The sequence below is a fragment of the Papilio machaon genome, chromosome 1, assembly GCF_912999745.1.
Source record: "Papilio machaon chromosome 1, ilPapMach1.1, whole genome shotgun sequence".
Lineage (NCBI taxonomy): Eukaryota > Metazoa > Arthropoda > Insecta > Lepidoptera > Papilionidae > Papilio > Papilio machaon.
The window spans coordinates 10,622,501-10,642,500 of record NC_059986.1 but is presented as its reverse complement, the minus strand read 5'-3'; the positions used below and the strand labels follow the sequence as shown (position 1 = coordinate 10,642,500).

Genomic DNA, 20,000 nt, shown 5'->3' with positions numbered 1-20,000 from the left:
GTGCAAGCAGCCGCCCATGAATCCCATCGGGACCTGGGGCGGTGCGCTTGCACTGCATCTTCGTCTTAGCCATGTGGAGCTCCGACTCGGATACCTCCGGGACAGAACCGGGCGGTATCGAGCCGGAGAAGTCGAATCCGGTGCTTCGGGCACTGGGAGGAAAGAGTGTGGTCACTATAGATGTTAGTAGCGCCGGGTCCAGAGTCGAAGACAGGGGAGGAGCCCAGGGGCGCAGCTTACTCATGACGAGTTTGTACGGCCGGCCCCATGGGTCCAACTCCAGACTGCCCAGAAATTCCTCCCAGGCCCGGTCTTTGGAGGCGGCGATCTCAGATCTCAAGGCCTTCTTGGCATCTTGATATAAGACGTAGAGACGCCGCTCCTCAGTCTCTTCCCTTGCGCGACGTCTGCGGTATCTAGCGTACTGGTGGCGGGCAGCCACACACACAGCTCGCAACCGCGATAGCTCTGCCGACCACCAGTAGACCCGATTTCTCCGATGTTGCACTGGCCGAACCTTCGACATGGCGCTATCGGAGATATGCGCCAATGTCTCGGTCAGCCAGTTCACGCCTTCAGTAATCTCTTTTCCCTCCATCTTGTGGGACCATGTGCCGACAATGGTGGCAAGTTCAGCTACTTCTTTGTCCATCGATTTTAGGGACCACATTTGTCCATTCCCGGCGGGAGCAGGGGTGTTTCGTCTGGTCTGGGCCCCGGATGGGGAGGAGACAACTTCGAAGCGGATGTACCTGTGGTCCGACAGTGTCTCCACCCCAGTCAGGACCCTCCAATTCTGCACGCGACATGCTAGGGCGGGGCTCGCAAATGTGACATCTATGATAGAACCACCCAGCATGCGCACGCACGTGTGCTCCGTGCCCGTATTTAATGGCACCAAGTTGTGCTGGGCCATCCACTCCAGCAATAGATCGCCGCGACAGTCCGAGACCGGGGAACCCCAAGCTCTCGATTTAGCATTTAGGTCCCCGGCCACGACGATGTCCAGCGGTTGCCCCCATTGAATGAGGGCACTGACCTCGTTTAGGTAGGCGTCAAAGTCCGCCAGCGACCGGTTCGGCGAGCAATATACTCCAATCACCGCGACGTCGGCAGACTTGACGCCTACGCACCCTCTTCCTTTTTTGTGTGAGGCAATTGGGTGGTCGACTTGGGTGTAAAGGGCCACTAAATCATCGAGATCTCCCACCCAATTGCCTCTGTTCGGAACCGAATACGGTTCCGAAATCACCGCAATGTCAATCGTCCACTGCGCCAGGCTCTGGATCAATAAATCTTGAGCTCTGGCGCAGTGATTCAGATTTGCTTGTAAAAGCTGTACAGCCATTAATTAGTGACAGCTTCGGCGATCTCCATCTGTTCCCCGCTCGGTGGGGCAGCGCTGCGGTGGGATACCAGCGATCTTCTCGAAATCGGTTTTTTGGGTGCCGAGCAATTTGCACTTCCCAATCGATGTTTGGCGTCTTTGCCCGCCGCCGCACAAAGGACGCAATTGGGTTGCGACGAGCAAGACGCCGCTTTGTGTCCCTCTTGGCCACACTTATAACACTGTCGGCTACGGTCTTCCGCTGCACAACGACTCGCCACGTGGCCCTTCTCCAGACAACGGTAGCAGTGGAGATCCCTCGCTCTGCCGACTGTTACTCTCGCCGCAACCCAGCCCACTAGAAATCGTCCGGTGGCGAGCTTTTTCGCCGCGGTGATTGGGACATAGGCCCACACACTAAACATGCCCGATTTGTTGGGTCTTAACGAACCAACTCGGACTTGGTCCGGTGTGCACTCTCCTTTTTTGGCGATGCATTGTTTGATCTCTTCCGTTGTCGTTGCATCATCCAGTCCGTCGATCCTGATGTCAACAGACTTTTCAGGTCGGGAAATTTTAATTGTGTCGTCTTTGTAGAGCTCTTGGAGCTTCTGCGCCAGGATGTCCGCTTTCGGAGCACTGGTGGCCCCCGGGACGCAGATGATGGTGGCCCCGGTGACCGCCCTGCGGAATTGGACCGACTCGACTCCTATGGTCTCTTGGAGATCCAACTTCTCCTTAGCCTCTTTGAGGACGGCACTATAGGTGAGGCCCTTCTTCACCGCGCCTTCGGTCAACGTGACGACAACCGCAGAGCATTGCGGCGCTTTTAATTTGCGCGGCGCAGGTGCAGCAGCGTTCCGCCGTTGAGGTGCCCTGGATGTCGTGGGCACCTTTGTCGCCTTCTCGGCCTTTCCATTTTTGCCCACCTTCACCCACGCCCAGTTCTCCTGTAGTTCGTCCGGGTTAGTGGGGCGGGTTGGCGCAGCAGCTGCGGTAGCCGATGGTGGCTTTGCAACTGTCGCAGGTCCTTTCTTCTTTTTCTTGCTTTTCTTCTTTGTTTTTGCAGGACCCCCGGGAGCCGGGAGAGCCGCATTGATCGTCCGAGACGGGCCAGCCTTAGGGGCCGCAGGTACTGCGGGAGCCGCAGGGGCTGCTCGAGACGGGCCAGCCACGGGAGCCGCTGGTGCCGCAGGGGCCGCACGAGACGGGCCAGCCGCGGGGGCCGTGCGAGACGAGCCAGCCGCGGGGGCCGCACGAGACGGGCCAGCCACAGGACCCGCTGAGGCCATCAAGGCCGATGTATATGTCGTGGCCGTTGGTGCCGCAGACGGCTTCTTACTAGAGGCCAGGGGAGGCCTGATACGCGGTTCTGGATTCAGCCGCGGTTCCAGCCCCTCCAGTCGGGCATTGAACCGTCGGATGATTCGTGCTTCCATCTCCTCGATGTCATGAGATTGCGCCGCCTGCGGGGCATTGCGCATCTGCTCTATTATCTCCTTCATTTGTTTTTGCACAACTTCGAGCTCCTTGCGTAGGCGCGCATTATCTTCTTGTAGAGCCCGGGTCTCCTCCGAGAGCGTCCTCTGTGCGAGCGCTGTGCAGTCTTCTTTAATAGCCTTAACGGCGTCATGCAGCGCTCGCACGAAGGTGCCTTTTAGGTTCGACGACTTATTCGCCACCTTCTCCACTATTTCTAGGCTTGCCCCTATCCTTTTCAGGACTGAAGTCGCCGTGTCACCATCGGGATTTGCAGGCTCACCAAGAACAAGCTCCGGCGAATACGCCGGGGACAGTGTCGAGCGAGTCCTGCGTGCCTCTGCCACTGAGTCCAAGAGCTCAGCCTCAGCGCGGGCTTTCATCTCCTCTTCTTGAGCCTTTAAAAAGGCTTGTTTTGCCGCCGCCAACCCCACGTACTCTCCTGTGGTTGGTGGACGACCGCGTCCCTTCCTTTTGCCCGGAGAGCGAGTGCTGCCCTCTGGACCCTCCTCAAGAGGCCGCTTTTTTCCGCGGCCCTCACCCCAAGATCTGCCTGAATACAGGCTCTCCATAGATCCCGCTCGACTCGCGACCGACATGAAACTGGTCGCCGAGTCCGAGTCCGACTCCGATAAGCGCGCAACTGGCACAGGGGTGCGCGTCAACACCACTCTCAACTCCTTCTTCGCTACCTCCTCCAACTCTACCGGTTTTTTTGTTTGTTTGCTTGTCTCCATATTGTTCCCACGAGTACGGTGATAAAAATGTCGACCCCCGGGTAACACCATTCCGGCGAGAAAGGCTGCATACTGTGGAGGGCGCCAGGTGTCCACAGGTTTTAACGACTTCGCTGTCGGGTTGTTAGAGTTTTCCTTCTCGCGCGCCGGCCGGTTAAGGCAAGCGCTCCGCTCCTAGTGGCCCCGCATACCCATAGCGCCGCTTCTACGGGGTCGTTGCGGAATTCCCCTTAACAAACAAAACATAACCAAAAAATATAAAAGACCAAAACAAAAAATGCAAGAAAAACAAACAAAAAAGAAAAAGCCCCCCCAAAGCCACTAGGTCTACGGAACTTCTAGGGAGGTCGACGTACCCTCCCTAGTTGCGGACGGATGCCCCCCCCACCCCTCCCCGACGGCAGGTTAGTGCACGCCGGGGCCGCCCTCCCCAAATTCCGCGGGCCTGCCCGGTATGGGTGGCCCTGTCCGGTGTAGCCCCGCGGATACCCCCCCCTAGCCAGTTGTTAGCCTCCCTAAAGACGTTCGGGAGTTTCCAGGGTGCACCACGAGGAGGTCACTGGCCATCGCACCCCAACCTAACCTTTTTTTTTTTTTTTTTTTTTTTAAGTGGAGAATGCGTTCCCGCATACACACCGCGCCTGGGGATGGCTTGGTGGTTATGTTGGGCTCTCTCCCGAGAAGCGGGAGCATACCAACTAAACTCCACTGGTTTCCTCGTGTCACCTTTCACCGGGGCATGGGTACACTATAAAGTATTCTTCACATGCCCCGGCAGTGATTGGCCTATGCCTCCTCGACCTTCGACCTCAGCTGTTCGCGCGGGAAACCGACGCGCCCTCGTCTACTCTTCCTGAGTGACGAGCGTCCCCTAGCTCGCCACTCGAGTTCTATCAGGGTGGGATATGCCGGGCGAATGCCCGTCTTCTCCCTCCCGTGCGGCGGCTGCGGGTGGCGTCTTGACTAGCCGCCTCCCTTGCCCTCTCCGCTTCCTCTTTAATGTGCATTACAGCCTCACAAAATTCTTGGACGGCCCTCCAGGCTCCATCCGATTCCACCATTAATTTAACTGTGGCCGGCAGCGACAAATCATTGCCCACTGCGGCCACGAGGTCCCGTCTTTGTTGCGTCCATGCCGGGCACTCCGCCAGCGTGTGCTGGGCAGTGTCCTCGGGGCAATCGTCACAATGGTGGCACACTGCAGACGGCTCCCTCCCAATCCGGCGCAGATAACTGCCGAAGCAGCCATGCCCCGACAGCACCTGCGCCAAACGGAAAGTGACCACCCCGTGTTTTCTCCTCAGCCACGCCACGAGAACTGGACAGATTGCCTCAATTGTCCTGGCACCAGCCCGCGTCTGGCGGAGGCGGCGTTGCCATTTGGCCACTGCTGCTTCTCGCCTTTCCCTTCTATGGGTTTCGGCCTCAACCCTTAAGGGCGGGGATTCGTCGGTCATAATTTTTTGCTCACGCCATGCGTGGACTGCCGCGAGCACCTCCGCCTCTAGCACCCACGGCAGGGAACCCGCCAGAGCGCAAGCCGCGTCGTATGATACAGTGCGGTATCCTCTTATCATCCTTATGGCCAAAGTTCTTTGCGGCCGATGAAGGATGTCGATCGTCCTGGTGTTTAGGGCGCCGTTCCATACGGGTGCGCCGTATAGCGCCATCGATCTGACGACGCCCATGAACAAGCGCCGACAGGCAGATTTGGGACCACCGATGTTGGGCAGTAATCTGCCAAGTGCGGCGGCCGTACGCATCAATTTGGGACCTAGTTTTCGGAAGTGGCCCTCAAATGTCCACTGTCCGTCTAGCGTAAGGCCCAGGTACCTCATTTCTGGCTCGATGCCAATGTTCACGCCACCGACAATAATGTGGGCTCCCGGAGGAGGCCTGTTCCGAGGTCCATGAAAATAAAGGGCCTCGGATTTATGTAGGGCCACCTCAAGGCCCAGAGCACGTATTCTTCCCACCACTTGGGCTACTCCTGCTGTCGCGAGGATCGCGCATTCTCGGTGCGTGCGTCCCCGCGCCGTTATCAGGGTGTCGTCTGCGTAGCAGGTGACGTCTACGCCTCGGATATTAGCGCCCCGCAGCACCCAGTCGTAGCCCACATTCCAAAGGAGGGGACCGAGGACTGAGCCCTGCGGAACGCCACATGTGACTTCATGACGACACCACTCGTCCCGACTTCTGTACGAGACCGACCTAGCTGATAGGTAGTCGGCCACAATCCGACACAAATACTCCGGCACTTGGTGGTAGCGGAGGGCCTCTATGATACAACTCCAGGGCATGGTGTTAAAGGCGTTTGCGATGTCAAGGGACACCGCAAGAACGACCTCGCCCTGGGCAATTGCTTCCTCCGCTATTTTCTTCACCCGCATGATCGCATGGACGGTAGACCTGCCCGGCCTGAAGCCAAATTGCTTGTCGTCCAGGTCCGGGCCGACCGTCGCCATGTGGTTGACGAGGCGGTTGGCGATAATCCGCTCAAACAACTTCGCCATCTCGTCGAGTAAAATTATTGGCCGGTACGCTGCAGGAGAATCGACAGGCCGACCCTCTTTTTTAAGGAGGACCAGGGAGCCGTTCTTCCAAAGCAGGGGGAATCGTCCTTGTGCGAGGCAATCACCCATCAGCTCAACAACTCTTTCCTCGTATATGTCCGCGGCTAGTACCCAAGCACGACCCGGTATGCCATCCGGCCCTGGGGCCGTGCTTTTGGCACGTAGCCGGTGAACCGCAGCCCCAAACTCGCCTGGGGTGACTGGTGGAATGTCCTCGACGGTATCAGGATTTTCATTCCTGGTGTTCGGAATCCTGTAAGGCGGCGTGTGAGCCTCTCTATTTGGAAAGAGGGATGTCACCACTTCCTGCACAAGTTGGGGCTGGAGGCTTTGCGTCAGAGGTGATGCCCGCGTCCGGAGTTTCCCACGGACCATCAAATAGGGGCGACCCCACGGATCTTGATTTAGAGTCTCGATCATTTCCTCTCGCGCCCTTTCTTTCGCTTCGCATATCGCTCGGCTCAGATCATGTTTAGCGGCTTTATAGATGTCATGTAAGCTCGCTTCGGCGATTTCATCTCTTTGTCTTTTCCGTCGTTGTCGTTGGTACTGGCGTCTAGCAGTAACGCACGCAGTGCGCATGGCTGCTATCTCTGTAGACCACCAGTACACGTGTCTTTTCCGAGGTGGGGGGCCTTGCCGCGGCATCGACGCGTCACATACGCGAGTCATCGACGCACGCAGCGCGGCAGCCCTTTCGTCTATGTCCAGGGAGCTGTCCGCAGGCGACCATGTTTCGACCTGGGCAGCTTCAGTTAGTACGTCCTTGTTGAGTCGCTTCACCACCCACCGTGGAGTGTCCCGGTGCAGCGACTCCGGCCCCTGATGTACTGGGGCCGTTGGTATCTCCGATATTGAGAAACGGATGTAACGGTGGTCAGATAGTGTCTCCACACCTTCCACCACTTCCCAACCGCACACCCGTCTCGCTGTTGCAGGGCAGGCGAACGATAAGTCCACGATGGAACTGCCCTGCGGCCGGACGCATGTAGGTCTCGACCCCCTATTTAGGAGGCAGAGTCCCATGGTCAAGGCCCACTCCTCAAGTATAGCACCCCGGGCGTTCGTGGCCGTGCCACCCCAGACAGTGTTCTTGGCATTGAAATCCCCCATTACCAGCACGGAACGGGTGTGATTTCTGCCGACGAGGATTCCGATGCGATCGAGAAGACCCTCGAACTCTGCGAGGCTTTTGCTAGGGGCGCAATATACGCCGACGACTAAATTTCCACCGACTGTAGCACCCACGTACCCGCGGCCCTTTTGAACCCCATCAAGAGTCGGGGAACTCATGGACCGGGGCACAATGAGCGCAACAAGATTTTCCTCATCCCCTATCCAGTCATCCCTAATGGGAACGAAGTAGGGTTCGGACACCACAGCTAACTGCGTCGACCACTCAGCCATACTCTGTAAGAGCAGGTCTTGAGCACGTGCGCAGTGGTTAAGATTGGCTTGTAAGATTTGGAGAGCCATTTCTGGTGCCAATTTCGTCCGTCTCCATAGCAACCTCTACTGACGCCTGTTGTGCTGGTTTTGGCTGTATCTTCCCTCTTGTGACTTTGGGGGCTGGAGCAGAACAGCCCTTGCCACCCAGTTTGTGATCCGCCGGTTTTTTGGCCGCAGCACAGATGGAACAGTGCGGTTTGGCCGAGCATTCCTTAAACTTGTGGCCCTCTGCCCCGCATCGGAAACACAACTTGCTCCTATCTGCCTCTGCACTGCATTGCGCTCTAACATGCCCCTTCTGCAGGCATCGATAGCAACGCAGTGGTTTTGGCTCAAGCAGCATGACGCTGGCCGACACCCACGATATTGTCAGCCGACCTACTGCAGCCACCCGTTTCGCAGTCGCTACTGAGCATTCCACCCAGGCATGTCCTACACCGAATCTGTCCCTGACGACGCCACTACATTTAAGACTTTCTTTTGGACAGCCTCCCGCATCGACAACCGCCGCCAGCACCTCCTCGACGGTTGTTGAGTCGTCTAGACCGGATATTTTTATTTCCGTTGTTTTTTCCGGCCTAGAGATCCGAACTGTGTCTTTGTTGAAGATTTGCGTCAGCCTCTCAGCGAGGGCGTCAGCTTGTGGGCCATTGTCTGTGCCCAAGACCTCAAATTTCCGCGCTCCCGTAGCGCACACCCGGAAACGGACCCCGGTTGTGATACCCACGTCTTGTAATTTGATTTTTGCTTTGGCCTCTGCGATGACGGCATCGTATGTGAGGCCTTTAGCAATCGCCTCCGGCGTTATTGAGACCACCACTGCAGCTGTCTTAGGTGGGCTGACTGTTGGCAGTCTTGGCGCTTTCTTCCTCTCTGTGTTTGTAAACACCCGTGGGCCCTCCTTCTTCTTCTTTTGTTTTAGCCCTCTTTTGACTACTGTGCTCCAGGGCAGTTCGCTGGTCTGTTGGTCGACCGGCTCTGCTGCCATTGGTTGGGGCTGGGCCTGGGGCTCCGTCGTCCTTTCCTTGCCAGGTTTGCTTGGGGCTTTGCCCGAGGCTTTGCCCGGGGCTTTGCCCGCGGCTTTGCCCGAGGCTTTGCCCGAGGCTTTGCCCGAGGCTTTGCCCGAGGCTTTGCTTGAGGTTTTGGCCGGGGCTTTGCCTGGTGTTGGTCCGCTATTTGTTTGTCTTGTCACTGTTGGTGCTTCCGGAGCGCTGGGGCCTGCGGGCTCGAGCCTGTTATCCGCCGCCAGCGGGGGACGGAGGCGCTTCTCCGGAAGAAGTCGATCTTGTAACGCCTCAAATCTGGCGTTTACCATTGTGCCCACCTGACATAATATGGTGCGCACAAGCTCCTCATTATCATTTGTTTTTTGCCGTTGTGGTTCCGGTTGTATGGCCACAGCGGCTACTTCTGCCCTCACGTTCGGTGTAAGGAGGTGCTTTTTCATTTCTGCCACCTCCTTGCGCAGTTGTTCTACTTCCGCTCGCAGGCGGGCATTGTCCGCCTGCAGGCCTTTGGTTTCGTCCGTTACGCATCTGCCTTGCAGAGCTATAGCCATCTTTGAGATTTCCTCCGCTGCGTCCTTTAAAGCGCGCACGTAGCCTCCTTTTAAATTTTTGGAGGTGGTGGCTACCTTTTTGATTACCTCCACGTTGTCCTTTATTGCTTGACCGAGGGAGCCGGCCGCCTGGAACTCCTCCTCTACCGGGACCGACTCCGACAGCCTGTGGGCTTGGGCTCTGGCCCGGGCCTCGCGGGAGGCAGCGACTACTTCTGCCTCCGCCCTCCTCTGTTCTTCCTCACGTTCAGCTTGTATTAGAGCCAGCTTGGCTTTGGCCAGGCCGACATAGTGGCCCGTGGTGGGCGGCCGTCCTCTTCTCTTTCTGGGCATAGGGCTAGCCCCGCGACTGTCTTCGGACATTGATGTGGTCTCCTCGCTCAGCATCAATTCCGTCTCCAAATCCATCTGCTCCTCTCCTCTTTCTCCTCCACCAACTTCCATACCACTCCCCGTCACATCCAAACCGCGTGCATCTGATTCCGTTTTCGAAGCCAAAGTCGTTGTTGTGTAATCAAGGCAGTTTTTGCCCCCCCCAGAGTACAAGGGGCAGCCCGGGGCCAAAGTGGCCCCGGGGAGGGATTCTCCCCCGGCGGTGCCGGAGGTACCCTCCTGGGGTAATACTCTCTTGAAACTTGCCATTCATACGGTGTGTCCGGTGTTGTCGGACACCGGAAACCGCCTTTTCGATCCAGGGTGAGGTCCCTGACATGATGCGCAACCTTGAAGGTCGCCGTCCTCCGACCGAAGTCCTCTACATTTTTATCGTGATGCCACACGTCCTCGACTATTTGCGCGACAGGGTGGCCGGTTTTTTTTTTTTTTTTTTTTTTTTTTTTTTTTTTTTTTTTTTTTTTTTTTTTTTTTTTTTTTTTTTTTTTTTATTTTTTTTTTTTTTTCTCTCTCTTTTTTTTTTTTTTTTTTTTTTTTTTGACCGACCCTGCCGCACCGCGAGCCTTGAAGGCCGCCGTCCTCCGACCGAAGTCCTCTGCAAGTTTCTGTGATGCCACACATCCTCGTCCAATAGCCCGACCCAACGGGTCCACCGATGTTCCTTGGGCCTGCCGCACCGCGAGCCTTGAAGGCCGCCGTCCTCCGACCGAAGTCCTCTGCAAGTTTCTGTGCTGCCACACATCCTCGTCCAAGCCACACATCCTCGTCCAATAGCCCGACCCAACGGGTCCACCGATGTTCCGTGGGCCTGCCCGGTATGGGTAGCCCTGTCCGGTATAGCCCCGCGGAACATCCCTCCCCTCCCCAAACAGGGTAATTTTTTAGAGAGGTTTTCTTCCTCGCAGCCCTACGCTCAGTGCGCAGGGCCCCCGGTCCGCTCAGTGCGGATTACGGTTTGCTTGGCGTCCACCGATCATAAAGACCGGTGGGCGGCCAAGTGTGGTGTTGCCACCGGGTAATTTTTTAGAGAGGTTTTCTTCCTCGCAGCCCCACGCTCAATGCGCAGGGCCCCCGGTCCGCTCAGTGCGGATTACGGTTTACTTGGCGTCCACCGATCATAAAGACCAGTGGGCGGCCAAGTGTGGTGTCGCCACCGGGTAATTTTTTATAGAGGTTTTCTTCCTCGCAGCCCCACGCTCAGTGCGCAGAGCCCCCGTTTCCGCTCAGTGCGGACTTACGGTCTACTTGGCGTCCACTGATCAAAGACCAGTGGGCGGCCAAGTGTGGTGTCACCACCGGGTAATTTTTTATAGAGGTTTTCTTCCTCGCGGCCCCGCGCTAGGCGCAGAGCCCCCGTTTCCGCTGAGTGCGGATTTACGGGTTTGTTGGTGTTTGGTTCGCGGGGCGAAAAAAGCCCTACCCCAGCAATGTGCCGGGGCGTTCCCCTATCCACCACCCGGGGACGCGCCACGTCGGAGTTCACCTCTCCGCCCACTCGGACAACCGAGCAGGTCCGTGGACCCCAACCTAACCTAACCTAACCTAACCTTTTTTTTTTTTTTTTTTTTTTTTGTAACGAGGGAAAATACACTTCCGTACCCCTGCGCCGGGCAGTGCAATGGCGCAGGGAGTGTGGGACTCGCCTACAGTCGTTCAGCCATACCCACTAAAAACCCTCATGCCCACCTTAACGCGATGACCCGAGCTTTGTATCAGCTGGGCCTTAACCAAAGCTCGGGCCGTGCGTCTGTCGCAGAATGCGACTCACCCTAAGTGGTGAAAGCCAGAGAGGCAGGATCTTTTTTGTCCTACCACCCCAGCCCCCACCGGCGGAGCCAACTGGCCCGCCCTCTACCCTAACTCGCCGCGGAGGGGGCTGGTAAACCAGCACCACCCCCTTGGCCTCTCCATACCTCTCACATCCATCCATCTCCTCATCTGGCCGCGAGGGTTGCAGGGGTTACCCACCCACAGCCCCCACGACCTCACCCCACATCCGGCCACGAGGGCTGTAAGATGGGCAGGATAAACCAGTACCCACCCACACCCCCCGCGGCCCCACCACGTCGCATCTACCGGTGCGACCCCGGTTGGGCATGGTCAGGGCGGAGTCACTGCTGTGACCCACCACTGACGGCCCTCTCCAGGTGGGTCGGTCATGTGCAACACCCAACACGATGACCGACCCTAGAGTTTGGTTCGCGGGGCCGAAGCCCTACCCCAGCCGAAGCCGGGGCGTTCCCCTATCCACCACCCGGGGACGCGCCACGTCGGAGTACTCCTCTCCGCCCACTCGGACAACCGAGCAGGTCCGTGGAACCTAACCTAACCTAACCTAACCTAACCTAACCTAACCTAACCTAACCTTTTTTTTTTTTTTTTTTTTAAAGAGGGGAATGCTTTATGCATACGACATGCCCCGGGGGGGACACGAAGTTATGCGAGATTCTCTCCCCTAGTGGGAACATACCCGCTAAACCACCTCTGTTCCTCCTGCGCATTGGTGACGGGGCTACGGGCACGCTTTCGCACTCCTCCGCGGCCCCGTCTGCGCTAGCCGCCGAAGCAGCTCCACCACTGGGGTGGGTGAACCCACCATCCATCCTTTAGGGGAGGCGCGCCGGAACGATACGCGCCATCCTCCTTGCCCTTCGAAGCGGGTGACAGGTCCCCCCGAACCTGCCACCACGGGGCTATGGAAGCCGGAGAGACGAGGTTTTACCCCCGCCTCCCCAGCCACCATCGGCGGGTCCGATGTCGGGCCCCGCCGTTGACCCTACGGGCCGCGGAGGGGCTGGGTATGCCAGTACCCCTCCGCGGCCCCACCATACACATCCGGCCACGAGGGCTGCAGGGGGCAGGATAAACCAGTACCCACCCGCACCCCCCGCGGCCCCACCTCCTGGCATGCTCCGAAGCGGACCCCACAGTCCGCCTCTGGCAGCCTCCTCCGGGTGGGTCGGCCCTGCACGCTAGACCAGCCCAGTCCGGCCCAAGACAGCCGGTCCTGCACGCTAGGCCGACCCTGGTTCCTCTTAGCTTCACCGTGGGAGGCAGCCACGGTTACTAGAGCCCCACCGCCACGACAAGGCGGGAACCGTTGGTGGGGAACCTAACCTAACCTAACCTAACCTAACCTAACCTTTTTTTTTTTTTTTTTTTTAAAGAGGGGAATGCTTTATGCATACGACATGCCCCGGGGGGGACACGAAGTTATGCGAGATTCTCTCCCCTAGTGGGAGCATACCCGCTAAACCACCTCTGTTCCTCCTGCGCATTGGTGACGGGGCTACGGGCACGCTTTCGCACTCCTCCGCGGCCCCGTCTGCGCTAGCCGCCGAAGCAGCTCCACCACTGGGGTGGGTGAACCCACCATCCATCCTTTAGGGGAGGCGCGCCGGAACGATACGCGCCATCCTCCTTGCCCTTCGAAGCGGGTGACAGGTCCCCCCGAACCTGCCACCACGGGGCTATGGAAGCCGGAGAGACGAGGTTTTACCCCCGCCTCCCCAGCCACCATCGGCGGGTCCGATGTCGGGCCCCGCCGTTGACCCTACGGGCCGCGGAGGGGCTGGGTATGCCAGTACCCCTCCGCGGCCCCACCATACACATCCGGCCACGAGGGCTGCAGGGGGCAGGATAAACCAGTACCCACCCGCACCCCCCGCGGCCCCACCTCCTGGCATGCTCCGAAGCGGACCCCACAGTCCGCCTCTGGCAGCCTCCTCCGGGTGGGTCGGCCCTGCACGCTAGACCAGCCCAGTCCGGCCCAAGACAGCCGGTCCTGCACGCTAGGCCGACCCTGGTTCCTCTTAGCTTCACCGTGGGAGGCAGCCACGGTTACTAGAGCCCCACCGCCACGACAAGGCGGGAACCGTTGGTGGGGAACCTAACCTAACCTAACCTAACCTAACCTTTTTTTTTTTTTTTTTTTTTTTTTTTTTTTTTTTTTTTTTTACGAGGGGAAATGCGGTTATGCACCCCTGCGCCGGGCCAATATGTGCAGTGGCGCAGGGAGTGTGGGACTCGCCTAAAGTCGTTCGGCCATACCCACTAAAACCCCTCGGGCCCTCCATTCCGCCTTGTGGCTGGGTCACGGGAACACTTGCGCAATCTTCCGCGACCCAGCCGGCGTTGTCCACTCGGACTCTCCTCTTGTGGGGACAAAGATGTAAGGAGTCCCCACAACACACGTCTTAAAGGCGCACCCAATGCTAGGGAGCGCCTTACACCCGAAAGTTTGGCGGGCGATAGGGCAGTGGGCCGTCCATCGCCCGGAGCTCTTCTGTTACGGAGGCAGACGGCGGGTGTGCGCCTGCCGCCTGCGCCCGTCGCGACGACGACGAAGAGGGTCCGCGGCTGCGTCCTCCTCCCGCCGACGTTCCGCCGCCTCCTTCAGCGCCATCACCTCTTCGCAGAAGGAGGCGACAGCGTTCCAGGAGCTCTCGCTACCCACCATCGCGTTGACGACAGCGGGCAGCGAGAGGTCCATCCCGATTTCTGCCACGAGTGCGGCGCGCTGGGCCGACCAGTGCACACACGACTCCAGGGTGTGCTGCGCCGAGTCCTCAGCGTGGCCGCACTCATGGCACCTCGCACTGGGCTCTCGCCGCGCAATCCGGCACAGATACGCCCCGAAACAACCATGTCCCGAGAGTACCTGCACCAGACGGAACGAGAGAGCCCCGTGCTTCCGACCCGTCCAGAGCTCGAGGACGGGCCGGATCGCCTCAATGGTGCGTTGGCCGGCGGACGCCGTAAGCAGCCGCTCCCGCCATTCGGTGACGAGCTGCGCCTCCGCCGCCCGCCGCCACGCACTCTCCTGATCCGGGGGAGGGATCTCCCCCCGGGATCGGGCATCCACTCTCCGCCAGTAGGCGCCGGAGAGCACCTCCGCGTCTAAGTCCCATGGCGGCGTCCCCGCCAGCACACAGGCCGCGTCGCACGACACGGTGCGATAGCCACGAGTTACTCTGACCGCCATGACCCTCTGCGGCTTTCGCAGCAGGGCTCGAGTCCGGGCGGTCAGAGTATCCGCCCAGATGGGTGCGCCGTAAAGCGCCATCGACCGCACCACGCCTGTGTACAGGCGACGACACCGCGAGCCCGGGCCGCCCAAGTTTGGCAGGAGCCGGCTAAGGGCCCCAGCTGCCCCCATGAGCTTCGGGACGAGACGCCGGAAGTGCTCTTCGAATTTCCATCGGCTATCGAGGACGAGTCCGAGGTATTTCATAGTGCCCCCGACGCCGATGGAAATTCCGCCCACCATGACCGCGGACTGGGTTGGAGGTGCTCGTCGAGGCCCGTGGAAATACATGGCCTCAGACTTGTGCAAGGCAACCTCCAAACCCAGGCGACGAATCCTGGCCACCGTTATGGCCAGGCCAGCCGTGGCCCTGCATCGGGCCTCCCTGTGGGTGCTGCCCCGCGCCGTCACCAAGGTGTCGTCGGCATAGCAAACGACTTCGACACCGCTTGGGAGGGGCAGGCGCAGCACCCAGTCGTACCCGATGTTCCACAGGAGCGGCCCGAGAACCGACCCCTGTGGAACACCGCACGACGTTTCCTTCTGGGACCAGCCGACGCTGGTTGGGTACGCGACCGATCGCTCGGAGAGGTAGGCCGCGACGATCCTCCTGAGATACGGCGGGAAACCGTGGTATCCCAGCGCCTCCCTGATGGTTTCCCAGGGCAGGGTGTTGAAGGCGTTGGAAATGTCTAAAGACACGGCCAACAACACCTCACCCCGGGACTCGGCATCCTCCGCAAGGGTCCTCACCCGCGCAATGGCGTCAAGGGTGGACCTGCCAGTGCGGAAGCCGAATTGGTTGGCGCTGAGATTCGGCCCCACCCTCTCCAGATGCTGGACGAGACGAGCGGCAACGACACGCTCAAAGAGCTTGCTGATCTCGTCCAGCAGAACGATCGGCCGGTACGCCGACGGCTCGTAGGCCGGACGTCCATCCTTTTTGAGCAGGACCAGTTTCCCTTTCTTCCACTCACTCGGGAACTGGCCCCGCTCCAAGCAGGCCTGGAAAAGTGCCCGAATCCACGGTTCGAGCGGCTCCAGCGCTAGAACCCAGGCGCAACCGGGCACACCGTCGGGGCCGGGGGCAGTGTTTTTAGCGCGCATGCGCAACACCGCCGCCCTCAGCTCTTCCTCCGTTACCGGCGGTGCACCTGAATCCGCTCCTCCCTCTACAGTAGGGTCAGCCATTTCCGGCGCCACGAAACCGGCAACTGCCGGCGGGAACAGGCCAGCGACCACCGTGTCGACTTCATGAGGCTGAAGACTCTGGGTGATGGGGGGACCCCTAGACCGGAGCTTTCGCCGCACGGCCTTGTAGGGCCTCCCGAATGGATCGATATCCAGAGTCTTCAGCATCTCGTCATTCGCCTTGTCCTTCGCAGCGCCGATCGCCACCCGCAGGGCTTGGATCTCACTTCTGTAGAGGGAGTAGAGCCGCTCTTCTTCCGTCGGGTCCCGACGCCTCCGCCGACGGTAGCGGGTGTACCGGCGTCTCGCCGCCACGCAAGAACCGCGCAGCAGCGTGAGCTCGGCGGTCCACCAGTACACCGGCTTCTTGGAGGGGACGGAACGGACCCTAGGCATGGCCCCGTCGCAGATACGCGACATAGCCGCACCCAACCGCGCCGCCTCCTGACCGACCTCGACCACAGACTCTCGGGGCGCAGAGAACCACGCCTCCACGAGAGCGACCTCGACCAGGAAATCCCGGTCCATCTGCGACAGCGACCAGCGTGGGCCCTCCCCGCTCGGGGGCCGGCCTGGGACTGGGCTCGGGTTGGACGGGGACGCGGAGATGTCGAACCTCACGTACCGGTGGTCCGATAGCGTCTCCACGTCCTCGGCCACCCGCCAGCCACGAACACGGCGTGCCAGGACGGCATCGGCGAAGGTGACGTCAACAATGGAGCCGCCCTGACGCCGCACGCACGTGTTGACCGACCCCTGGTTAAGGACCACGAGTCCGGTCTCCACCGCCCAATCTTCTAGCTCCCGGCCTCGCGGATCTGTCGCCGGGCACCCCCAAGCCGAGGATTTGGCGTTGAGATCCCCCGCGACGAGCACCCGGGCGGAGCGACTTCCGCCTACCAGGACGCCGACCTCAGAAAGAAAAGACTCGAAGTCGGCGAGACTCCGATTCGGCGAGAAGTACACTCCGACCACCATGATGTCGCCGACGAGGGCCGAAACGTATCCCCGGCCTCGGACCACGTCCGCGAAGGCCGGAGAGCCTGCGATGGACCGGGATGTTATGGCCACCAGCCCGTCTGCGTCTCCCACCCAATCGTCCCCAGCTGGGACCCGGTATGGCTCGGCCACCACCGCCACGTGGATGTTCCACTCCGCCATGCTCTGGAACAGAAGGTCCTGAGCTCTGGCGGAGTGATTGATGTTGGCTTGGAGGAGGTTTAGGGCCATTATTCCACGACCATAGCAACCTCCTCGGCCTGCGGCGGTGCCGCCTGTAGGGGTGAGGCAGTGGGCTGTCCGACCGTCGGGTTCTGACCGTCCCCACCTCCCTTCTTGCTTCTCTTCCCCTTGGGTGGGGAGACACAGGCTTTGTTGCCGACTCGGTGCTCCGCCGGCATGCCGGCCGCAGCGCAGACCACGCAGTGAGGCGTAGCGGTGCATCCGCGGGCCTTGTGCCCTGGTTGACCGCACCGGAAACAGAGTCCGGAGCGGTCTACCCCCTGGCACTGGCCGGATAGGTGCCCGGGAGCCAGGCACCTGAAGCATCTGATTGGCCGGGCATCCAGCACCCTAGCCTGGGCGGACACCCAGCCCACCAGCAGACGACCAGCGGTCGCGATCTTTTTCGCAGCCGCGACGGGACACTGGACAACCACTGATCCCAGTCCGTCACGGCCGGTGGACATCACGCCGGCCCGCAGTTGCTCGGCGGGGCACTCTCCCGCTGCAGCTATCGCGGCGACCACCTCGGCACTGGTGGTAGAGTCGTCCAGGCCTGACACCCGTAGGGCCACCGACTTAGTAGGCCTGGAGACGCGGACGACTTCACTATCCAGGACCTCCCGCAGCCTTTGGGCCAGGGAGTCCGCCTTCTCGCCACTGGAGGCGCCTGGGAACTCAAAAATACGACCCCCGTTGGCAGCCTTCCGAAGGCGAACGCCCTGGGCTCCAAGCTCGGCCGGGTTAATTCTCTCCTTTGCCGAGGCGATGACACTAGCGTAGGTGGCTCCCCGCTCTGACGCGCCCGGCTGCAGCGTGATGACCACCGCAGACGACCGGGGCGCGTGGAGTTTGGCGGCACCAGCCTTCTCCTTTTGACGCCTTTTGGGCCCCACCTTTATCCACTCACCAACCGCGGGCTGCGACTGCTGCTGCCCGGGTGGTGAGTTCTTTTTCTTATTCTTCCTCCTCTTTCTCCTTCTCTTGCTCTTCCCCTTTTCCGCAGTAGCGGGTGAGGAGGCGCTCGTGCCCTGTGTCTCGGGCCGGCTCTGGGCGGGGCCCGGCGGGCGCTGCGATGGCGCAGCGGGAGCCTTCCGTTGGGTGCCGCTGGTGCCTGGCTGGGCTGGCACTTTCTGCGCCGCCTGCCTGGCCGCTCCCTGGTCTTTTCCTTTAGCGGGCACCGTCGGCTGCCCCGCCAGCTTGGCAGCGTACGAGCTCCCGTCCCTCTTCTTATCGGCCGCGAGAGGCGGCCGCAGGTTCCTCTCCGGGAGGAGTCTGTCCTCAAGCGAGGCCAGGCGGGCGTTCATCATGCCTCCGACCTGGACCATTACTGCGCGACAGATCTCCTCCACGGAGGTGGTCTCGTTAGGTGTTTGTGGGGGCCGTGATGCGGGGACGGCCTTCACTGTCGTATCCGGGTGGGAGGAGACTGCGGAACCCCGTTTCCGCAGATCCTCCTTTATGGCTGCTAGCTCCTTATGGAGTGCATCCATCTCGGCCCGCAGTCGGGCATTATCCGCCTGGAGCTGGCATGTCTCCTCCGATAGTGTGCGGGCCCCTAGGACTTCCACGGCTTCCTTAATTGAAACCGCAGCGTCCTTCAGGGCTCGCACAAAGTTGCCCTTCAAGTTAGAGGACTTGGACGCCACCTTCTCGATAATAGCCAAGTCCTCCTGCACCTGCTCTTGGAGCTGAGCGGCACACCTCTCTCCCGTCCTCTCGGCAGGTCGGGGAAACAACGCAGACCGCGTCTCGCGCCGGAAGCGAGCGAGCTCAGCTTCTTTTTCCAAGTCTTCTTCCTTTTGTTTGGCGCGAGCCTTGGCCGCGGCCCTCTTCTCTTGTTGGCGCCACCTTGCCATCCCTGGGGACGCCGTCCGTTCATCGTCCGTGGACCCCTCACTGAGGCGGGGTCGTTTCGCGCCGAGCATTGCAGCCATGGCGTCCGAAATCGGCCCCCTTTCGGCAGCGACGGTGACGCTGCAGTCCGAATCGGACGCTGCTCCACCATCGCACTCCATCCTGTCACTTCTTGTCTTTGCATTCGACGTATCGCTGGGTGCCGCGATCGGAATGCGCTCCAGCCGCACTCTCGCCTCTTTTAGTTCGACGCCATCCACTGATGGGCGTCTCGTCACCTCCGAATCCAGATCGCGTGCAATCGTTGCCATTATTCTTGCCTGAGTCGTCGTATTGGAAAAGCAGTCCTTGCCCCCCCCAGAATACGCGGGGCAGCCCGCAGCCGAGGCCACGGGGAGGGATTCTCCCCCGGCAGTGCCGGAGGTACCCTCCTGGGGTAGTATGTTTTGTAGGCTTGCCATCTCATACTTTGTCCAGTGTTATCGGACACCGGAAACCGCCTTTGGTAGCAGGGTGAGGTCCCCCTTCCATCAACGCACGACCTATAAGGCCGCCATCCACCGACCAAAGTCCTCTGCAGTTTAGAGTGCTGCCGCACAACGTCGTTTTGCCCAATAGGGAGGCCGGGTTGACCAACCCTATCGCGCCGAGGGCCTTGAAGACCCACCATCCTCCGACCCCTCAGGGTCCACTGGTGTTCCTCGCGGGCCTGTCCGGTATGGGAGGCCCTGTCCGGCATAGCCCCGCGGGAAAAACACCCCTCCACTCCGCACGACGGCACCTCGGTGCACGCCGCGCCCAGCACCGCCCAATGGGCGTGTACTCCTCCTCCGGGTAATTTTTTAGAGAGGTTTTCTTCCTCGCGACCCCACACTCAGTGCGTAGGGCCCCCGGTCCGCTCAGTGCGGATTACGGTTTGCTTGGCGTCCACCGATCATAAAGACCAGTGGACGGCCAAGTGTGGTGTTGCCACCGGGTAATTTTTTAGAGAGGTTTTCTTCCTCGCGGCCCCACGCTCAGTGCGCAGGGCCCCCGGTCCGCTCAATGCGGATTACGGTTTGCTTGGCGTCCACCGATCAAAATGACCAGTGGACGGCCAAGTGTGGTGTTGCCACCGGGTAATTTTTTAGAGAGGTTTTCTTCCTCGCGGCCCCACGCTCAGTGCGCAGGGCCCCCGGTCCGCTCAGTG

The 20,000-nt window shown here is 60.0% G+C and overlaps 1 protein-coding gene across 1 annotated transcript; it reads right to left on the bottom strand.

Annotated features, from left to right (window-relative positions):
- Positions 1 to 16,962: 16,962 nt before the first annotated feature.
- On the bottom strand, positions 16,963 to 19,272 carry LOC123723629. Its single transcript, XM_045686883.1, has one exon. The coding sequence runs from the start codon at positions 19,270 to 19,272 to the stop codon at positions 16,963 to 16,965; it is 2,310 nt and encodes a 769-aa protein (XP_045542839.1).
- Positions 19,273 to 20,000: the final 728 nt, after the last annotated feature.

Coding starts and splice junctions, on each gene's coding strand:
- LOC123723629 (XM_045686883.1), bottom strand. CDS start 19,272: ATGGCAAGCCTACAAAACATACTACCCCAGGAGGGTACCTCCGGCACT.